The 21,525-nt window shown below is 36.7% G+C and overlaps 1 protein-coding gene across 1 annotated transcript in view; it reads right to left on the bottom strand.

The window, feature by feature from the left end:
- Positions 1 to 371: 371 nt before the first annotated feature.
- Positions 372 to 21,525, bottom strand: part of LOC121023586 (olfactory receptor 2M5-like) — a 30,511-nt gene continuing 9,357 nt past the window's right edge. Inside the window, exons 2-3 of the mRNA XM_040465537.1 lie at positions 11,644 to 12,592; positions 372 to 639 (exon numbers count right to left, since the gene is read on the bottom strand). Of these exons, the coding sequence (XP_040321471.1) occupies positions 372 to 639; positions 11,644 to 12,592 (1,217 nt within the window). The remainder of the gene's footprint in view (positions 640 to 11,643; positions 12,593 to 21,525) is intronic.

Below are 21,525 nucleotides of genomic sequence, written 5' to 3'. Positions count from 1 at the left end.
GATAAATCTTGAACTGGGACTGAGAGGGATCCCATCTCTAACTGGGGCTTTCTTCTGATTGGTACCAGCTGCCCTATTCTTGCACCTGGGGAGGAGAGGAGCCAGCCCTGGGTTCAGTGGTAGGTCAGGGACACAGTCCACAGTAGGACAAAGCAGTCCCATCCCTGGAATGCTGTGTGACAGGACAAAACCTGTCTGCCGCTGCCACCCCCAGTCTCCTCTAGGTGGTGAGGTCAGCAGCACAGTCTGAAGCAGGAAAAGGCCGTCCTCCCTGAAGTGCTATGGCACAGACAAAACCAGCAGGGAGCACATATCAGGCTGCACAGAGAGGTGTTCCCCCAGGGCCAGAGCACATGGAGGGACATTGAATCCTAGCCAAGTGGAGGATCAGGGGAGTCAGTGGAGTGAGAAGTACCACCTGTCTGTGCCCGGGGCACAGTGAGGACATCTTGAGCAGAGTGCACCAGGACCATGGAGAAGAGACTAGAGGATGGCCAATTTCCTGCCTCCCCCCCATACCACCAAGGGGGGTCCTCAGCGATGGGTGCCCGGGGGCTCATAGTGGATGTAGGACCAGCCTTCACCATTCCACGCCCCTCCACTCTGGGTAATTGCATATCTGCTGGAGCAGGATAGATGCTGTGGAAACAGATGGATCCATCACCCAGACCAGTGCTGCTGCATAACCTAGATTAATTCTAGGACAATTCTTGTTATTTAGATATATTCTCCCTTCCTTACTCTTCCCTCCTCTAGGCTGATTTATTCTGGTTGTTGGTTTGTTTAAGCAGACATATTTAACCCATTCTCTTGGTACATGTTCTACTCCTTCTGTACTTTCATTTCTCTCTCTCTCTGGAATAATCAAGCCATATAGTTTCTCCGTGTGGGTATCTATTTCTTCATGTTATTTTATTTTATTTTTTTTTCTACCTCCTTTATTTTCCTTTCTCTCTCTCTGGATTAAGCCATTTAGTCTCTCTACCTGGTCAATGTTTATTTTCTCTTTGTCCCTGACCATCATTTCTCTCTTTGTATGTGCTCTTCCATCAGCACTGCCTCCACCCTGTTCTTTACTTGTAGATGGTGTTTCTGGTTTTGTGCTTTTGGATTGTTTTTGTTTGTGTGTGTGTGTGTGTGTGTGTGTGTGTGTGTGTGTGTTATTTGTCTGTGTGCTTGCATGTCTTTCTTTCCTGTTTGTTTGTCTGTTTGTTTTCCTTTCCAAGGCTACTTAAAGGAAAAATCAAAGCACACCTCGGGAGGGTCCAAAACATCATTACAAGTAGAGAAATAAAATAACCAAAATCACAACAGAGAGCCAGTAACACTCTCCAAAAAAACACCTCCAGGAGGGCCAGGCCCTGGACAGTGTATGACTCCCATTAATATAGCAGTGCACACAGGTGCAGAGAACATAACAAGTTTTTAAAACTCATAAGGGATAGAAAACTAGCCAAAATGACAAAACAGAAGAATTCCCCTCAAAAGAAATTCCAGGAAGAAGTTACAGCTAAAGAATTGATCAAAAAAGATATAAGCAATATAACTGAACAAGAGTTTAGAATAAGAGTCATAAGATTAATCAACAGGCTTGAAAATTAAATAGAAAAACAGCAGAGAATCTATTACTGCAGAGATCGAGGAACTAAAAAATAGTCATGATGAAATGAAAAATGTTGCAAATCAGGTGTAAAATACAATGGAGGTGACCACAGCATGGATTGAAAAGGCAGAGGGGAGATTAGGTGAATCAGAAGATAAAATTATGGAAAAAGAAGAAGTTGAGAAAAAGAGAGAGAACAAAACCAGGATCAAGAGGGGAGAATTAGAGAACTAAGTGATGCAATCAAAGGGAACAACATCCATATCATAAGAATACCAGAAGAAGAAGAGAAAGGGGCCCAAAGTGTACTTGAACAGATCATAGCTGAGAACTTCCCCGATCTGGGGAATGAAACAGACATTGAAATCCAAGACACACAGAGAACTTCCTTTAGACATAACTTGAATCGATCTTCTGCATGACATATTATAGTGAAACTGGCAAAATACAAGGATAAAGAGAGAATTCTGAAAGCAGATAGGGATAAACAGGCCTTAACGTACAAAGGTAGAAGCATGAGAGTAGTAGCAGACCTATTTAATGAAACTTGGTAGGATGAAAGGAATGGCAGGGAATCTTCAATATGATGAACAGGAAAAATATGCAGCCAAAAATCCTTTATCCACAGGTGGTCATTCAGAATATAATGAGAGATAAAATTTTCCCATAAAAACCAAAAACTGAAGGAATTCACTACCACTAAACCAGCCCTCCATGAAATCCTAAGGGGGAATCTGTGAGTGAAATGTGGCAAGGACCACAAAGTACCGGAGACATAACTACAAGCATGAAACCTACAGATAACAAAATGACTCTAAACCCATATATTTCAATAATAATGCTGAATTTAAATTGATTAAATGCTCCAGTCAAAAGACATAGGGTATCAGAATGGAAAAAAAAAAAAAGACCCATATGTTTGTTGTATGTTAGAGACCTATTTCAGACATGAGGACGCCTTCAGGTTGAAAGTGAGGGAATGGAGAACTATCTATCACGCTACTGGAAGTCAAAAGAAAGCTGGAGTTGCCATACTTATATGAGACAAACTAGACTTTAAATTAAAGGCTGTAACAAGAGGTGAAGAAGGGTATTCAATAATAATTACAGCATCTGTCCATCAGGAAGAGCTAACAATTTTAAATGTCTATGCACCAGATTCAGGAGCACCCAAATTAAAAATAATAATAATAATAATAATCACAAACATAAGCAATCTTATTGGTAAGAATGTGGTGTTTGCTGGAGACTTTAATATTTCACTTACAACAATGGACAGATCATCTAGACACAAAATCAGTAAAGAAGCAATGACCCTGAATGATACATTGGACCAGATGGACTTGACAGATATATTTTAACCCCAAATCTCAAAGCAGCAGAATATACATTCTTCTCGAGTACACATGGAACATTCTCCAAGACAGATCACATACTGGGTCACAAAAGAACACTCAATAATATAAAAGAATTGAGATCATACCATGTGCACTTTCAGATCACAATGCTAATGAAACTTGAAATCAATCACAGGTAAAAGTCAGGAAAACCTCCAAAAGCATGGAGGTTAAAGTATATCCTATTAAAGAATGAATGGTTGAATCAGGGAAACAGAGAAGAAATTAAAATATATACTGAAACAAATGAAAATGAGAAAAACAACAGCCCAAACACTTTGGGATACAGCAAAGGCTGTCCTAAGAGGAAAATAAATTGCAATCCAGACCTATCTCAAGTTACAAGAAAAATCTCAAATACAAAATCTAACAGCACACCTAGATAACTAGAAGCAGAATAGAAAGACACCCCAAACCCAGCAGAAGAATAGAAACAATAAAGATCAGAGCAGAAATAAACAATACAGATTCCATAAAAACAGTAGAACAGATCAATGAAACAAGAGGGGTTTTTTTTCTTGAAAAACTAAACAAGGAGCTCCTGGGTGGCGCAGTCGGTTAAGCGGCTGACTTCAGCCAGGTCACGATCTCGCGGTCCGTGAGTTCGAGCCCCGCGTCGGGCTCTGGGCTGATGGCTCGGAGCCTGGAGCCTGTTTCCGATTCTGTGTCTCCCTCTCTCTCTGCCCCTCCCCCGTTCATGCTCTGTCTCTCTCTGTCTCAAAAATAAATAAAAAACGTTGAAAAAAAATTTGAAAAACTAAACAAAATTGATAAGAGAGAGGACCCAAGTTGATAAAATTATGAATGAAAATGGATTTATTACAACCAATCCCTCAGAAATACAAACAATTATGAAGGAATACTGTGAAAAATTATATACCAACAAACTGGACAACCTGGAAGAAAGGGACAAATTCCTAAAAACCCATACACTACCAAAACTCAAATGGGAAGAAATAAAAAATTTGAATAGACCCATAACTAGTGAAGAAATTGAATCAGTCATCAAAAACTTCCCAAAACATGAGTCCTGGACCAGATGGCTTCACTGGGGAATTCTACCAGACATTTAAAGCCAACTTAATACCTATACTTTTCAAACTATTGCAAAAATTGAAATGGAAGGAAAACTTCCAGATCATTCTCTGAAGCCAGCATTACTTTGATTCCCAAACCAGACAGAGACCCAGCGAAAAAAAGAGAACTACAAACAATTATCCCTGATGAATATGTATGCAAAAATTCTCAAGATACTATGGAATCAAATTCACCAGCATATGAAAAGAACTATTCACCATTATCAAGTGGGATTCATTCTTGGGAGGGAGGGCTGGTTCAATGTTCGCAAATCAAGCAATGTGATACATACCATTAATACAAATAAAGATAAGAACCATATGGTCCTGTGATAGATGGAGAAAAAGTATTTGACAAAATACAGTATCCTTTCTTGATGAAAACCCTCAAGAAAGTCTGGATAGAAGGAACATACCTAAACATCATGGAAGCCATTTATGAAAAACCCACAGCTAATATCATCCTACATAGGGAAAAACTGAGAGCTTTCCCCCTGATATCAGGAACACAACAGGGATGTCCACTCTTACCACTGTTGTATAACATAGTTTTGTAAGTTCTAGAATCAGCAATCAGACAAGAGGAAATCAAGGGCATCAAAATTGGCACTGATGAGTCAAGCTTTCACTTTTTGCAGATGACAGGATATTATACATGGAAAACCCAGTAGACTTCACCAAAAGTCTGCTAGAACTTATACATGAATTCAGCAAAGTTGCAGGATACAAAATTAATATACGGAAATCAGTCGCATTCTTATACACTAATAATGAAGCAACAGAGAGACAAATGAAGAAACTGATCCCATTCACAATGGCACCAAGAACCACAAAATACCTAGGAATAAACCTAACCAAAGATATCAAAGATCTGTCTGCTGAAAACTATAGAAAGCTTATGTAGGAAATTTAAGAAGATATAAAGAAATGGAAAACATCCCATGCTCATGGATTGGAAAAATAAATATCATTAAAAAGTCAATACTACCCAAAGCTACCTACACATTCAATGCAATCCCAATCAACCTTGCACCAGCAAGGTTCAAAGTAGAAATTGGACAACCTGGAAGAAATGGACAAATTCCTGAACACCCACACTCTTCCAAAACTCAATCAGGAGGAAATAGAAAGCTTGAACAGACCCATAACCAGCGAAGAAATTGAATCGGTTATCAAAAATCTCCCAACAAATAAGAGTCCAGGACCAGATGGCTTCCCAGGGGAGTTCTACCAGACATTTAAAGCAGAGATAATACCTATCCTTCTCAAGCTATTCCAAGAAATAGAAAGGGAAGGAAAACTTCCAGACTCATTCTATGAAGCCAGTATTACTTGGATTCCTAAACCAGACAGAGACCCAGTAAAAAAAGAGAACTACAGGCCAATATCCCTGATGAATATGGATGCCAAAATTCTCAATAAGATACTAGCAAATCGAATTCAACGGCATGTAAAAAGAATTATTCACCATGATCAAGTGGGATTCATTCCTGGGATGCAGGGCTGGTTCAACATTCGCAAATCAATCAACATGATACATCACATTAACAAAAAAAAAAAAAAAAAAGAGAAAAACCATATGATCTTGTCAATCGATGCAGAAAAGGCCTTTGACAAAATCCAGCACCCTTTCTTAACAAGCCTAAAATTTATATGGAACCACAAAAGACCCCAAAGAGCCAAAGTAATATTGAAGAAGAAGACCAAGGCAGGCGGCATCACAACCCCAGACTTTAGCCTCTATTACAAAGCTGTAATCATCAAGACAGCATGGTATTGGCACAAAAACAGACACTTAGACCAATGGAATAGCATACAGACTCCAGAATGTAATAGAATAGAGACTCCAAAATTGGACCCACAAAAGTATGGCCAACTAATCTTTCACAAAGCAAGAAAGCATATCCAATGGAAAAAAAAATACAGTCTCTTTAAAAATTGGGTCCTGGGAGAACTGGACAGCAACATGCAGAAGAATGAAACTAGACCACTTTTCTTACACCATTTACAAAAAGAAACTCAAAATGGATGAAGGACCTGAATGTGAGACAGGAAACCATCAAAACCCTAGAGGGAAAAGCAGGAAAAACTTCTTTGACCTCAGCCTCAGCAATTTCTTAATTCACATATCTCCAAAGGCAAGTAAATCAAAAGCAAAAATGAACAACTGGGGCCTCATGAAGATAAAAATCTTCACTGCAAATGAATCAATAAACAGAACTAAAAGACCACCTACAGAATGGGAAAAGATATTTGAAAAAGACATATCAGGTAAAGGGCTAGTGTCCAAAATCTATGAAGAACTCACCAAACTCCCACCTGAAAAACAGATAATCCAGTGAAGAAATGGGAAGAAGACATGAATAGACACTTTTCCAAAGAAGACATCCAGATGGCCAACAGGCACATGAAAAGATTCTCAACATCACTCATCAGTAGGGAAATACAAATCAAAACTACACTCAGATATCACCTCACACCAGTCAGAGTGGCTAAAATGAACTGATCAGGAGACTATAGATGCTGGAGAGGATGTGGAGAAACGGGAACCCTCTTGCACTGTTGGTGGGAATGAAAACTGCTGAATCCATTCTGGATAGCAGTTTGGAGGTTCCTCAAAAAATTAAAAAGAGGTCTACCCTATGACCCAGCAATAGCACTGCTAGGAATCTACCCAAAAGATACAAGAATACTGATGCATAGGGGCACATATACCACAACGTTTATAGCAGCACTTTCAACAATAGCCAAATTATGGAAAGAGTCTAAATGTCCATCAGCTGATGAATAGATAAAGAATATGTGGCTTAAATATATAATTGAATACTACTTGTCAATGAGAAAGAATAAAATCTTGCCGCTTGCAGCAACGTGGATGGAACTGGAGGGTATTATGCTAAATGAAATAATTCAGGAAAGAAAGACAAATATCATATCTTTTCACTCATACGTGGATCTTGAGAAACTTAAAAGAAGACTATGGGGGAGGATAAGGGGAAAAATTACAGAGAGGGAGGGAGGCAAATGATAAGAGACTCTTAAGGACTGAAAACAAACTGAGGGTTGATGGGGGGTGTGGGAGAAGGGAAAGTGGGTGATAGGCATGCAGGAGGTAACTTGTTGGGATGAGAATTGGGTGTTGTATGGAAACCAATGTGACAAATTATATTAAAAAAATAGTGTTCAGAAATAGGACAGTGTGTGGGAAACAGCAGAAAGAGTAAAGCAGGCAGCTGCTACTAGTGGTAACACTACTTCCCTTTATTTTAAGGGCAGGGAGTGGTGTAAAGGGAACCAAGAAAGCTGCCCAAATGGGTTATGGCCTTTTGTGATGGAATGCAATCAACTCCTCAAACCCAGTCTGGTGAAGGTAGGGCCACTAATACTCTGAACTCTTCCCTCTGATCTGCCATTGCCTCTCGTAGATCAAATTTAACAGGATGTCAGAATACAAGAGAATTGGGGTGATAAAGCCTGAGTAGGGGTCCATACTGATCAAGAGAGGGCAGGGTCAAATATGGACTACCTACCACAGACCCCATGACAGTGACCCATAGCATATGGGTGCTTCCTGTCCCAAGGCCACCAAAGGAGATTTGTCAATAACCTGTGAGGCTGAAGTAATATGTCTCCCTTTTGGGTCCAGAGATTTAAAACTGCATTCTTTCAGTCTGCATACCTTTGAGGTATCGTCAGAATTGGATTACATCTTCTTACTGATATTCTTCCACTTCTGTCCAAACTTCTACTATCTCTCACTTTAAATATTGCAATACTTTTCCAATTGGCCATAGATAATGTGCTCCTGATGCTGTCTTACTGTGTCTCCTATCACTTTTTCAATGAGTCTGGTGTCGCCTCATCAGTGTCCCTTGAACATGCTATGCCCACTTCTACACCCAAAGTCATTTTTAAATTGTTCTTTTGTTTGAACAATATTTTCCTAAATGTAATGTCCCTCCTGTACTCATTACAGTCTCTGTTCAAATGACCTCTAATCAAAGATGCTTTACCAGGTCATACTGTATATGAAGGCATCCCATCTCTATCTTTCCTCCCTGCTTCTCTTTTCTTCATGTCACTTACCAGCATGTTACATATTGAGTATTTATTATTTCTCATATTCCACAACTAGAATTAAGTTCCATAAGAGTAGTGCTTTTCTTTTTTCCACTGCTTTAGCTCCAGTGCCTAAAATAACTCCTGCCATATAGTAGGTTCTCAAAAAATATTTCTCGGGGCACCTGGGTGGCTCAGTCGGTTAAGCGGCGACTTCAGCTCAGGTCACGATCTCGCGGTCCATGAGTTTGAGCCCCGCGTCGGGCTCTGTGCTGACTGCTCAGAGCCTGGAGCCTGTTTCACATTCTGTGTCTCCCTCTCTCTGACCCTCCCCCATTCATGCTCTGTCTCTCTCTGTCTCAAAAATAAATAAACGTTAAAAAAATTAAAAAAAATATTTCTCAAACAAAATGACCATAGTCTCTGATGTCATATTGACCTGAAATTTTATGAAGAAACCCTGATGTTTGTTTGTATGTCAACAAAAAGTTATTTGTCACCACAAAACTGTTCTCTTCCTTGATAATTTTCTCTTTCAAATTTAGAGTTAGTGAGGCATGCTCAAAAACAATTGGAAAAAAAAAAAACAAGACTTTGACCAATCACTCATGTTCTATAGTGATTTTAGTTTTCGAGATATTTCATATGTAATTTTGTATCGCTTTGACTTTTTATGTGCAAGTTGTAGAATTGGTGATTACAATCTACATATCTAATTTGTCAAGAAAGCCTCAGCTAATTTCTTGTGGTGATATGACTGATACTGCTATTTTTAATTGTCTCAAGTCAGAGAACCATTTGAAAAGTGTTTGTCTTCAAATACATCCTGCCCCCTCCCTGCTACAATTTAATGTTTATTTTCCATTTGTAGTATCTCAGAGTCTCTGTGCACCTGAGATTGTGGTCATCGTATCCTTTTCATAAAAGTTTCATTTTCCTACATCTTAAACCCACGGAATTCAGTTTCCATATTAAAGCAATTTATTCAGTTACAAAATTTTATTTTCATAGTATATTTAGTAATGTGGTTGATTTTTAAATATTTTATTTATTTACAGAAGATATTTGAGTTGTTCCACAACAGATATATACATATAGGATATCTGTTAAAATGGAAGAAGAAAATTAAAATCATGAATATGAGAATGGGAAGAAACAAAAGAACCATGATTTAATTAGAATTGAATCATAATTCCTCTGAATAATCATGTACTTAACTACTTTATTTAATTATTTTCCCCTAAAGGATTAAGTCCTCTTGTGTAAAGGTGCTCCTCTAACAATAGTGTGTTAGAACCACATAGTTTAAAGTCCAAGATGAGTGCCTTCCAGAGATCCATCTGGAAAACTATTTGCTGTGAACTTCACATGGTTAAAATGTTCATTTATGAGTTACATATAAAAATAGAACTCTTTGTAAAAACTGTCAAACATAAATAACATGCTTTATGAACATATATGATTCACCAGAAACTCTTCAGCTAGCACTATTTCCTCATTTAAGTATTTCTCCCTTCCTTCCTAGCATCATCTTCTAAATTCAATCTTACCTGTGGATTCCCCTTAGAGTACCAGAATATTATGCCACCACCAAGTGGGTAGTGACAGACCATTGTAGTACCTATTAAATGACCCACTCCTCCAATTTGAGATGAGTTAGAGATTTTATTTTATTTTATTTTTAATTTTTTTTATTTTTATTTATTTTTTTTAATTTTTTTTCAACGTTTTATTTATTTTTGAGACAGAGAGAGACAGAGCATGAACGGGGGAGGGGCAGAGAGAGGGAGACACAGAATCGGAAACAGGCTCCAGGCTCTGAGCCATCAGCCCAGAGCCTGACGGGGGCTCGAACTCACGGACCGCGAGATCGTGACCTGGCTGAAGTCGGACGCTTAACCGACTGCGCCACCCAGGTGCCCCTTATTTTTTAGAGAAGTGGTATTTTGAGTCAGTTTCAAGTGAAATTCTCAGGGTCCTTTCTTGAACCATATTCTCTCAGCCATTCCTCTAGTAATTCTGGAGGGGACTTTTTTAATATTGTTGGCACAATTGAAATTTAACACAAATAATTTAAGTTTTTCCAAACTCAGCTTTGTAATACAATCTCTGAAATACAATGTCTAATTGATGGCTTCTGAGATATTTAAGAGAAAAATAATTAGGCTGTTAGTTCTCCTTCTGAGTGTTTCCTATTCACTAAAAAACTGTTTTCCTGTAATTTCACTCAGTCACTTCTCAAATAAAAAGGCAAGGGTGCCTGGGTAGCTTAGTCAGCTAAGTGTCTGACTCCTAATTTCAGCTCAGGCCATGGTCTCATGGTTTGTGGGATTAAGCCCCCCATTCAGCTCCACACTGTCAGCATGGAGCCTATTTGGGGTTCTTTCTCTTTCCCCCACCCTCTGTGTCCCTCCCCTGAGTGCACTGTCTCTCTCTCAAAATAAATAAAAATTAATTAATTAATTAATTAATTAATTAATTTTTAAAAAGGAACACATGTAATAAATTCCTAGTGTTCTACCTATGTAGTATATTTTTGACATATATCAATACTTTAGAAAACTATGATGCATCCTGTTAAAACTTCATTGTGTTATAAATATTTTCAATCATTCATATTTTATATAACAAATCTGAGTCTTGTTTACTTTCTCAACTACTGTGTGCTCAAAATATTTAAATTCTGAAGTATTCCAAACATAAAGTTCATTCTGTACTATCTTAAAAAATAACATTAGTTTTTGCCAGCCACCTTAAAGATTATTTTGCAAGATTGTTTTGCAAGGTTGGTCTAGAAAAGGGGGTCAATAATTATATCAGTGACTCAAAAACTTTGGTAAACATGAAAATCACTAAAACGTTTGCTAGTCAGATTCTTAAGCCCAATTTAACAGATTCTAATGATGTTCATCTGAGATGGGTGCAAAATTAGCATATTTTGTGAAGTCAGCAAATGATTCTAATGCAAAAGGTCAGAAAACCACTCTTTGGAAGCACTGACATAGATTGAAGATTGTATTTTTCCAGGATTAAGAAGAATTAAAATTATGTTAGGGAGAAAAAAGAAATACTGGTAACTTTATTTGATTCCTGATGATTTATCATGGGACTCATTAATTAATTTTACCAGGGAATTATCCTGAAGCACAACCTAAATTCTAGGTGATTATTTTGCATTCTAGATATGCAGACACTGGCCTTTCTTTCATGGAATCAATATGATGCTTTGGAAATAATAAAATTCACATTACCATCAATTGTAAATCATGAAGAGAATTGATGTATACAGTCCCTTGTTCTTTATCAGCACATCATCTAGAACAATTGGACAGAAATTTTTAGATACAGGGAGGAAAAGATAAACATTTTTTTTTCCCTTCAGATAAACTCAGTAAGATTAGTTGACTTTACCAGGGTTTGAAGGGATTATTATTTAACAGACAAAATGTTCCTTTGCTGGTACATCTTTATATTGCCTACGGCTGATACTGGGATTTCTGCCATTTACCTGGAGGACTGACACCGCCCCATTAACTTTTTCAGTGCACTTAGAACTTCCTTGTTCCTGAGACTGTAGGCAAGAGGGTTTAGGAGAGGGGTGAGGACAGTTCCAAACAGAAAAAGACCCTGATTTAACTTTGGAGTCTTGGCAGAACCAGGTCTCATGTATATGCACAAACCTGGACCAAAATAGAGACCCACCACACAGAGATGAGAGGAGCAGGTGGCCAGAGCCTTGTTCCTACCTTCTGGGGAGTTCATTCGGAGTACAGCAAGGAAGATGAGAACATAAGAAGACAAGATGAGAGATAAGGGCAGGAGCAGAACAAGGATGCTTGTTATAACCACTGCCTTCTCATAGGCTGAGATATCCTCACAGACGATCCTAAGCACAGCCATAACTTCACAGAAGAAGTGGGGAATTTCTCTGGGGCTGCAGATATTAAAATGCAAGGTAAAAGCCGTGTGGCCCAAGGAAGTAAGTGCCCCTCCAACCCAAGACATAGCAATCATCTGTAAGCATACCCTAAGATTTATAATGGCTGGGTACCGAAGAGGATCGCATATGGCTACATAACGATCAAAACACATGAGCGTTATAAGGATGCATTCCGCAATGGCCACAGTCAGGGAGAAGAAAATTTGAGTCCCACAAGCCAAGAATGATATGCTCCGCCATCCGGAGAAGAAGTTGGTGGCCATCTTGGGGATGATGCTAGAGGTCAAAGTTAAGTCCATTAAGGAGAGCTGACTGAGCAGGAAGTACATGGGGGTGTGGAGATGGGAGTACAACCAAATGAGGAGGATCAGAAGAGTGTTGCCAGTGAAGGTTGCCATGTAGATCAGGAGAATGATGGAGACCATGGCTGAAATGTATTTAAATTCAGGGAAGAAGCCCAGGAGGATGAAATCTGTGGGTTTTGTCTCATTCCCGCTCCTCAAGGTTGTCTGTAATGCTAACAGGAAGAGAGGGGATTTTTTTTTAATATCGTAGAAATGAAGCATTTTCTTATTAAAGTTTAAGAATAATATTGTAATAACAATGGCAAATATGAAAATAATCATCCATGATCACTTGAATCAGTTTTTAATATTTCTTTCTACATTACTTATCCATGCCCTAATGTACTTCTAGAAACCAGAGTGTATGTATTATAATGCATTCCATTGATTTTATTTTATGAGACTTATTTTCATATATTAAAAGAAACTTTGGATAAATGTAGTTGTTTTTTTCTTACAATTGTAAAATATGATGATGTGTTGATAAGTCACAATTTCCAACTGCCCATTTTCCAGTTTTTCATAACTTTAGAAAATTATGCTATTTCCATTCTCATCTTCTCAGTGATTTCCTTAATATAAATTATATTTATATATATATATATTATATAAATACATACAAAATATTATATATATATATATATATATATATATGTAGTATATTTTTGAGAGAGAGAGTGAGCACAAGAGAGGGAAGGATGGAGACAGAGACTAGGACACAGGATCCAATGTAGGCTCTGTGTTGACAGCAGAGAGCCAGATGTGGGACTTGAACTCACCAACAGTGAGATCATGACCTGAGCCAAAGTCCCACACTTAACTGACTGAGCCACCCACATGTCCCAATAATATTTTTGAGGAAAAATTATAGATTTTGTTTTCCCATGGAAAAAAAATCACTGTTAATTTAATTTATAGAAGGATTTTTCAAAATTTTAAAATACTTCTACTTTAGTCAAGCCTTTTGGCTCTGGGCACTTAGGGGACATTATAATTTAGGAGAAAATTGATCATTAGGCCTGTGCTTTGTGTTACACACATTTATGGTTATTTAAGTTTTTAATCTAATTGGTCTGATTTTCTATCCAGGGAAACTACTCATTGTATTTACATGGTTTATAGTAAATTCATATTATGTATTAATGAGGGAGAAAGTTTTATTTCTATATGAGCTTTTAGGGTTCTTGCTCTTATAGAATTTGTACTGTCTTTAACCTCTAGCTACAGCTGTTATGCCATTGATGGGTGCAGAGAAAAACTTTAGGTCTCCTTTCTTTCAAGTTTACTAACTTTACCCTTTTTAGATTATCTTAGCTGTATTTAATCCTCTTTCTAGATATCTATAAAACACTCTAAATATCTATACAACTCTTGCTGAGTCTATAACAAAAGGGAACACACCCATCTCTTTGTATGGGACTCCTATAACCTTATTACAAAAACCTGGCAATGATAGTACAAGAAAGAGAAATTGTATTCTTGCAAAAAGTTTCCAAATTATTTTTAAAAAGAGTAAATTGACCCTAATTGTGTATTAAAAAAAAAACATAATTACCTGAATTTAATGTAAGGCAAGATTAATATCAGAGTATTTCTAAAGCTAGTTCACCAATTAGAACAGATTAAATTTTAAAAAATTATATGCCTTTTGCATTAGTTACAAAAGCTTGATAGAATTTACTAAATCATGATTTAAAAACCTACCTAAGTAATGTGTAGTAAAATAAGAGACTCCAATATCCTATTCTATTATCTCCTTGGAAAACTGTGACATTCATTCATGACATTCTTGAAAATATCATTTCTAAATTGTTAGGATACTCCCCTCTTCTGAAAGCTGTGTATGTATGTGTGTATGTATGTATGTATGCCAACTGTAAGAGGGAGATCCAAGTTTCCTTTGTTAATTACAAAAAGGACTAAAAGAATCTGTTGCCCGCATCCACCCAGTACCCTCTCCTTAGAAACAGTGTCTTCAAATATTAGGTCATTGATTACTTTTCTAATACACTTGTGCAATTTGATTTCACTTCACTGCTTCTTTCCAGATACTTCATTTTGATTTGCTCACCAAAAACAGTAACGACTTTTGGATGCAGAAATTATGACAACAAAAATATCCAAGTCTGTTCTCCCTTTGCTCACACTAAGAGCCTCAAACTTCTTGTGAAGAATGAGAAAGCCTCTGTGGGTTGGTACTGCCAGAAATAGGCATCTGTTTTCATATATCCATACTTTATTACAGCATTCTATGTTGATCGCCTTCAAATCAATTGATCACATGCGAATCAGACCTGCCTACTGTCACTGGGTGTTTGATTGACTTGATGAGTTAGCCTGCTTTTAGATATGGAGATAGTTTAAGATAAAAATAATAATAGTAATAATAATAATAATGACAAAACTTGCCATCATGCATCTTACTTTCTCCTGCCTTGGAGTGAGTCTTGGTGTAACCAGTGGGTTGTCTGTGCTTGATATAGAGTCATCAGATGGCGAGGAACTGAATTTTCAGACTGGCTAGATGTTTCAAAGTTGTCTAACTTCTCAGAAAAGCAAAGCAGCGTTCTGTGACTTCAGTGCTATGTTACACAGTTTCTGATTCCTAGCTCAAGTGCTGTTTCCTGAAGCTTTTGGGTATCCATAAGCTTGGCTAAATTCTATTATAAAATTTCCTTACAAATTCTATTCATTATAGCCTGGGCTGAAACCTAAATTTCATCATTGTCTGTGATTATATATTTTAACGTATGCCTTGTCCCTTAAACCATGAGATTTATGATGCAAGGAACTGTCTTTGCCACATTCCACCTTTTCTCTTTAGATCCTTCATGTTGCATTCAGTGAAAATGAGTTAAATACATCATCAGCTTAGGGATGGAATACTAGATATTGTGCATGGACCAAGTAAATGTTTTTAGCACAAACATTTTTCTACCAGAAATTATTGCTTTATTTTGACTTATGATCCCTTATAGGCTTTAAAGCACTTTCCAGCATTTTATTTTGTTGAAATATATAGAAGGGGGCTCGACATTATTATGTCCACTTGAGAAATGATATAAATAAAGTACCAGGTCACAGTCAAATAACACTGTCCTATTTCTGAGCAAATTATCCATTTCCCAAGTTGAGCCTTACAAACACTATTGATAAATATGTGTTAGCATAAACCTATTTTCACAATCCATAAAAATTGAGTTACTTCCTCTATCAAGGTGCTTACCTTGTAATTTTTGTTCAGTCATTAAAATTTATTAGAAAATATAAAATGTTCAAAATTCCTATTGCCAATTAATATTGAATATATTGTTAAAGAAGAAAACATAAACTATTTTAGTAGGAAAAAAAAACAAGTAACTCTGTAGGACTTGATAAGCTGTCTCTCCTCAGCCTGTTGCTTTGTGAGCAGAGCTGGGATCTGCCTAATTCCTCAGTGCCCTGGGGTTTAGTGTGGAATGTCTTCTCAGACCAAACACTGCAGCTTCATGACAGCCCTTCCAGTTTCTCATTAAGAGCTGTGGTATTCAAATGTAGCAATCTTCTCCCCATGATACAATTAGAGTTTTTCAAAATCTATTAGAACAGGCTTAGATTTTTTTTTTGTCATCACTTCTATTATTTTCCCAGAGGTCCAATTTATAATTCTCTTTGTCTTTTAGTCATTAATCCCATACAACCATTAAACAAGTTATTGATTTTTTTTTCCTTTCTAACATCTCTTATTTTCTCCTTACTTTGTATTCCCAGAACTAACACTCTAAAACTATTTCCCCTTTCTAGAATCATCTCCTTTACCTTATCTTCATAGCTACATTTTCCATTTTCTTCAAGGTCAGATTTAAGTTTGACCTCTCTAGGAAAGTCTTCTTTTATGTCCACAGTGGATAACAACATATTTTTCTTAGTTAATTATTATATATATCTTTTGGCTTATTACCTACATTGTATTGTTACTGGTCTCTTAACATGCTCTTACAGTTAATAACAAGATTTTAAACTCTGGAAAGCCTAGGATTTTGCCTCAGTTTTCCTTTCGTTTCCTATTCCTGGTAGGTTTATTCTTACATTTCGTTAAATCAATGAATGCTATACTATATGCTTTAAATTAAAAGTGGAAAAAAAAATGAATTCACTAAACCTTGTTAAAATGAAAGAATCTAGGGGTACCTGGGTGGCTCAGTCAGTTAAGTCGCCCACTTTGACTCAGGTTGTGATCTCATGGTGGCTCCTGAGTTTGAGCCCTACATCAGGCTCTGTGCTGACAGATCAGCCTGGAGCCTGCTTCAGATTCTGTGTCTCCCTCTCTCTCTGCCCCTCCCCTGCTCATGCTTTGTCTCTCAAAAATAAATAAACATTAAAATTTTTTAAAAAGGAATATGAGGAAATTGTTTGGAGAGAATTTATTTCTTTCCACATACTTCTTCTCTCTTTACTAACCCTACAGTCACCTTTGTTACTGCTAATATGGCCACATTTGAGCTTCAATCAAGTACTTTTGGCCACCCAATCCAATCACGCTACTTTTTAATATATTTTCCTCTTACAAATGGATCCAAATAGATCCCTGATTCAAAAGAAAATCAAATGATTCATCAAACTAGATACTTTTAAAATGTTAATAATATTTTAAAATAAAATTATTATTTTTTGAACAGTTCCAGATTTATAGAGCAGTTGACAAATAGTACAGAATTTCCATATATCCTTCATTCAGTTTTCTATATTGTTAACATCATACATTACTATGGAACCAACATTGGTTCTTTAGTAAAACTAAGAACCAATACTTGTACATTAATATTAACTAAAATCTATACTTTATTCAGATTTCACCCATTTTCCATAATTTACTTACCTTTTTTCAGATTTTTTTTAAGGAGATCACATTGTATTTAGTCAGCATGTCTCCTTAGGCTCCTCTAGGCTGTGAGAGTGATTCAGTCCTTGTTTTTAAAGCCTTGACCATTTTGCGGAGTACTGACAGGTGTTTTTAGCACATCCCTCAATTATTTTTTGCCTGATGTTTTTCTCCTCATTAGACTAACATTATAGGTTTTGGGAAAGAAGATTGCAGATGTAAAGTGCTCTTGTCATGTCATGCTAGGGGTACATGATGTCTATATGACTTATCACTGATGATGTTAATCTTGGTCACTTGGCTGATAGTGCTTGTAAGATTTCTCCACTGTAAAGTTACTCCCCCCTTCCCTGTTATATGTCCTACTCTTTGAAAACAAGGCACTAAGTGCAGTTCGCATTCAAGGTGGGAGGCAGGCTAATGTTCACCTTTTTTGAGGGGTGGACTATCTACATTAATTATTTGGAATTATCCTATACAGGAGCTTGGTTTTCCTTCCTTCCTCCCTCCATCTCTTTCTTCCTCCCTTCCTTCTTCCCTTCTTTCTTCCTTACTCCCTCCATCCTTTCCTTCCTTCCTTCCTTCCTTCCTTCCTTCCTTCCTTCCTTCCTTCCTCACTCCCTCCTTCCCTTTACCTTCCTTCCTTTCTTCCTTCCTTTCTCACTCCCTCCTTCCCTCCCTTCCTCCTTCCTTTGTTCTTTCCTTCCTTCTCTCCTTTTCTTTCTTGTTTTTTTCCTTCCTTCTCATAGTGATTCATTTATGTCACTATGAAGTCACAGACTTCATACTGTGGAAAAATCATATTTTTATTTTCCATTCTTTGAAAAAATAACAAGTGCTATGTATAGCACTTAACTACGTTTTTTAACATTAAATTTTAAGATATGTATTTACATGCAGTTATGAAAAATAACACAGAATGATCCCATTTATGCTTCACACACTTTCCCCCAATTACAGTCAGGAATTGATGTGATCCACTGACATTATTCACATTTCACCAGTTTTATATCCCTTCATTTCTATGTTTGTACATTATATGCAATTTTCCCCATGTGTAAATTTGTGTGACTACCAACATAGGCTAGATACAAAATAATTCCAGAACAGGAATCCCTCATGCTACTTTTTTAAAATAGTAACAGGTACCTCATTCTCTCCTCTTCCGTAGGCCCTGACCCACTAATCTGTTTTCCATCTCTGTAGTTTTGTTATTTCAGTAACGTTGTATGCATTGGGTAATATATTGTGTGACTGTATGATATTTGCTTTTTTTCCCCATCTAGTATTATTCCTTTGAGTTCTATTCAAGTTGTACATTATATAAGTCACTAATTTACTTTAATTGCTAAGTAGTAATCCATGCTATGGATGTATCACAGTTTAACTATTCACCTGTTGAAGAAAATTTAGGTTAGTTTTGGCCATTAGAATTAAAGCTGCTGTGAGTACTTATGGGTTTTCTTGTGCAAACATAAGTCTTTATTGTCTAAGATACATACTCAAAAGTGCAATTGAAGGATGATAATTCCAGAATGGCTATGCCATTTTATATTCCTCAAACAAATGTGTGAGATATCTGAATTTTCTACCATCTTTCCATCATTTGTTGTCACTATTAATTCTTTTAGTTCTTCTTGTAGGTGTGAAGTATATCTTGTGGTTTTAATTTACATTTGTATAATGGCTAATGGTGTTGCACATTTTTTCATGTGTTTGTTTGCATCTATGAATCTTCTTTAGTAAAATGCCTGTTCATGTCTTTTGTTTGGTTTCTAATTAGATTATTACTATTGAATTAAAAATCTGTTATATATTGGTCTCCTAGGTAGCTCAGTCAGTTAAGGGTTTGACTTTTGATTTCAGCTCAGGTCATGATTTCATGTTCATGAGATAAAGCCTGACATGGGGCTCCCCATTTGGCATGGAATCTGCTTAAGATTCATTCTCTCCCTCTCCCTCTGCCCCTTCCCTAATAGCACCTTCTTTCTCTCTTTAAGAAAAAAAAAAGTCTGTTATATATTTTGCTATAGTCCTTTGTCAGATGTGTAGTTTACACATATTTCCTCCAAGTCCATAACTGTCTTTTCACCCTCATAAAAGGGTCTCTTTCATTGTAATAAGAACACATAAAATAAGATTTACACTGTCAACAAATTTATAAGTGCAAAATACAACATTGTTAACTTCAGGCATACTGTTGTACAGCAAAGGTCTAGTTCATCTTGTATAATTGAAACTTTATATCTGTTGAGGAGCCATCATGTTCCCTTCCTCCAGCCAATGACAACCACAATTCTGCTATCTGTTATATGAGTTAGACAATTTTAGATACTGCATATAATTGGAATTATACAGTATTTGTTCTTTTGTCAATGAATTATTTCATTTTGCATATGTTCTCCAGGTTCATACATATTGTCACATATGAAAGAATTTCCTTATTATTTTCTTTTTCCATTTGTCTGTTGGTATACATTTAGGTTGTTTTTACTTCTTAGCTACCATGAATAATGCCACCTTCCACAATTATGAAAGTGCATATTTTTCTACAAGATCCTTATGTCAAGTTACTTTGGATAAATACACAGAAGTAGGATTGCCAATCATATGGGAGTTTTATTTTTAATATTTTGAGAAATTTCCATAGTGTTTTACATGGGAGCTGTGTCATTTTGTATTCCAATCAACAGTATACAGTGGTTTCAATTTATCCAAATTCTTACCAAGATTTGTTATTTTCTGTTGTTGTTATTGTTATCGTTGTTGTTGTTGTTGTTGTTGTTATTTTGGAAACTGGCCACCATAACAGGGATGAGGTAATATTTCTTGGTTTTTATTTGCATTTCCCTTATGATGAGCATCAGGGAAGGACATTGAATTCCTTTTCATATAAATGTTGCTATGTCCTCATAGAGAAATGTTTATTAAATTCCCTGCCCACTTTTGGGGCACGTGGGTGGCTGAGTGGTTAAGTGTCTGACTTCAGCTCAAGTCATGATCTCCTGGTTCATGAGTTTGAGACCCACATCAGGCTCTGTGCTGACAGCTCAGAGACTGAAGCCTGCTTTGGATCCTGTGTCTCCCTCTCTCTCTTGCCCCTCCCCTGCTCATACTCTGTCTCTCTCAAAAAATAAATAAACATTAAAAACATAATTAAAAAATCCCTTGCCCATTTTTGAGTATTTTATGTTTTCTTTTCTCTTTCTTTCTTTTGATCTTTCTTTCTTTCTTTTTCTTTCTTTCTCTTTGTTTTTTTGAAGGAGTGTTTTTTTTTTAATATATATTTGTAATTTAATTTGTTTCATCAGACATATTGAAAGAATATTTTCTCCCATTCTGTATCTTGCCCTGTACTTTGCTGATTATTTTCTTTTGGTGCAGATGCTCTTATTTGATGTGATCTTACTCATTTTTTTTTCTTTTGTTTTCATATACAAGGAATAATTCCCAAGATAAGTGTTATGAAGATTCCTCCTATGTTTTCTTCCAGGGTTTTGACAGTTTTAGGTCTCACAATTTTCCTCCTTTTTATTAAATTTAAACTTTAATTAACTTATGGTGAAATACTGGTTTCAGGCATAGAATTCAGTGATTTACCACTTACATTCAACACCCAGTTCTCATCCCAAGTGTCCTCCTTTGTACCCATAACTCATCTAGCCCATGCGCTCCTCACCTCCCTCCATCAACCCTCATTATGGTCTCTATCATTAACAGCCTCTTGTAGTTTGTTTCCCTCTCTTCTCTCCCCCTGTCTTCCCATACATTTATTTGTTTTGTTTCTTAAAGTCCGCATATGAGTAAAATCATATGGTATTTTTTTAATCTGATCAACTTAGTTCACTTAGTATAATACATTCTAGCTCCATCTATGTCATTGTAAATGGCAAATTTTCGTTTTTTTATGGTAGAATAATATTCCATTACATTTATTTTTTTTATTTATATATGAAATTTATTGTCAAATTGGTTTCCATACAACACCCAGTGCTCATCCCAAAAAGTGCCCTCCTCAATACCCATCACCCACCCTCTCCTCCCTCCACCCCCCATCAACCCTCAGTTTGCTCTCAGTTCTCAACAGTCTCTTATGCTTTGGCTCTCTCCCACTCTAACCTCTTTTTTTTTTTTCTTCCCCTCCCCCATGGGTTCCTGTTAAGTTTCTCAGGATCCACATAGGAGTGAAACCATATGTTATCTGTCTTTCTCTGTATGGCTTATTTCACTTAGCATCACACTCTC

Source organism: Herpailurus yagouaroundi, unplaced genomic scaffold (genome assembly GCF_014898765.1).
Source record: "Herpailurus yagouaroundi ecotype Mexico unplaced genomic scaffold, PumYag 566, whole genome shotgun sequence".
Lineage (NCBI taxonomy): Eukaryota > Metazoa > Chordata > Mammalia > Carnivora > Felidae > Herpailurus > Herpailurus yagouaroundi.
The sequence above is the reverse complement of the archived record's forward strand: the minus strand, read 5'-3'. Positions and strand labels throughout refer to the sequence as shown.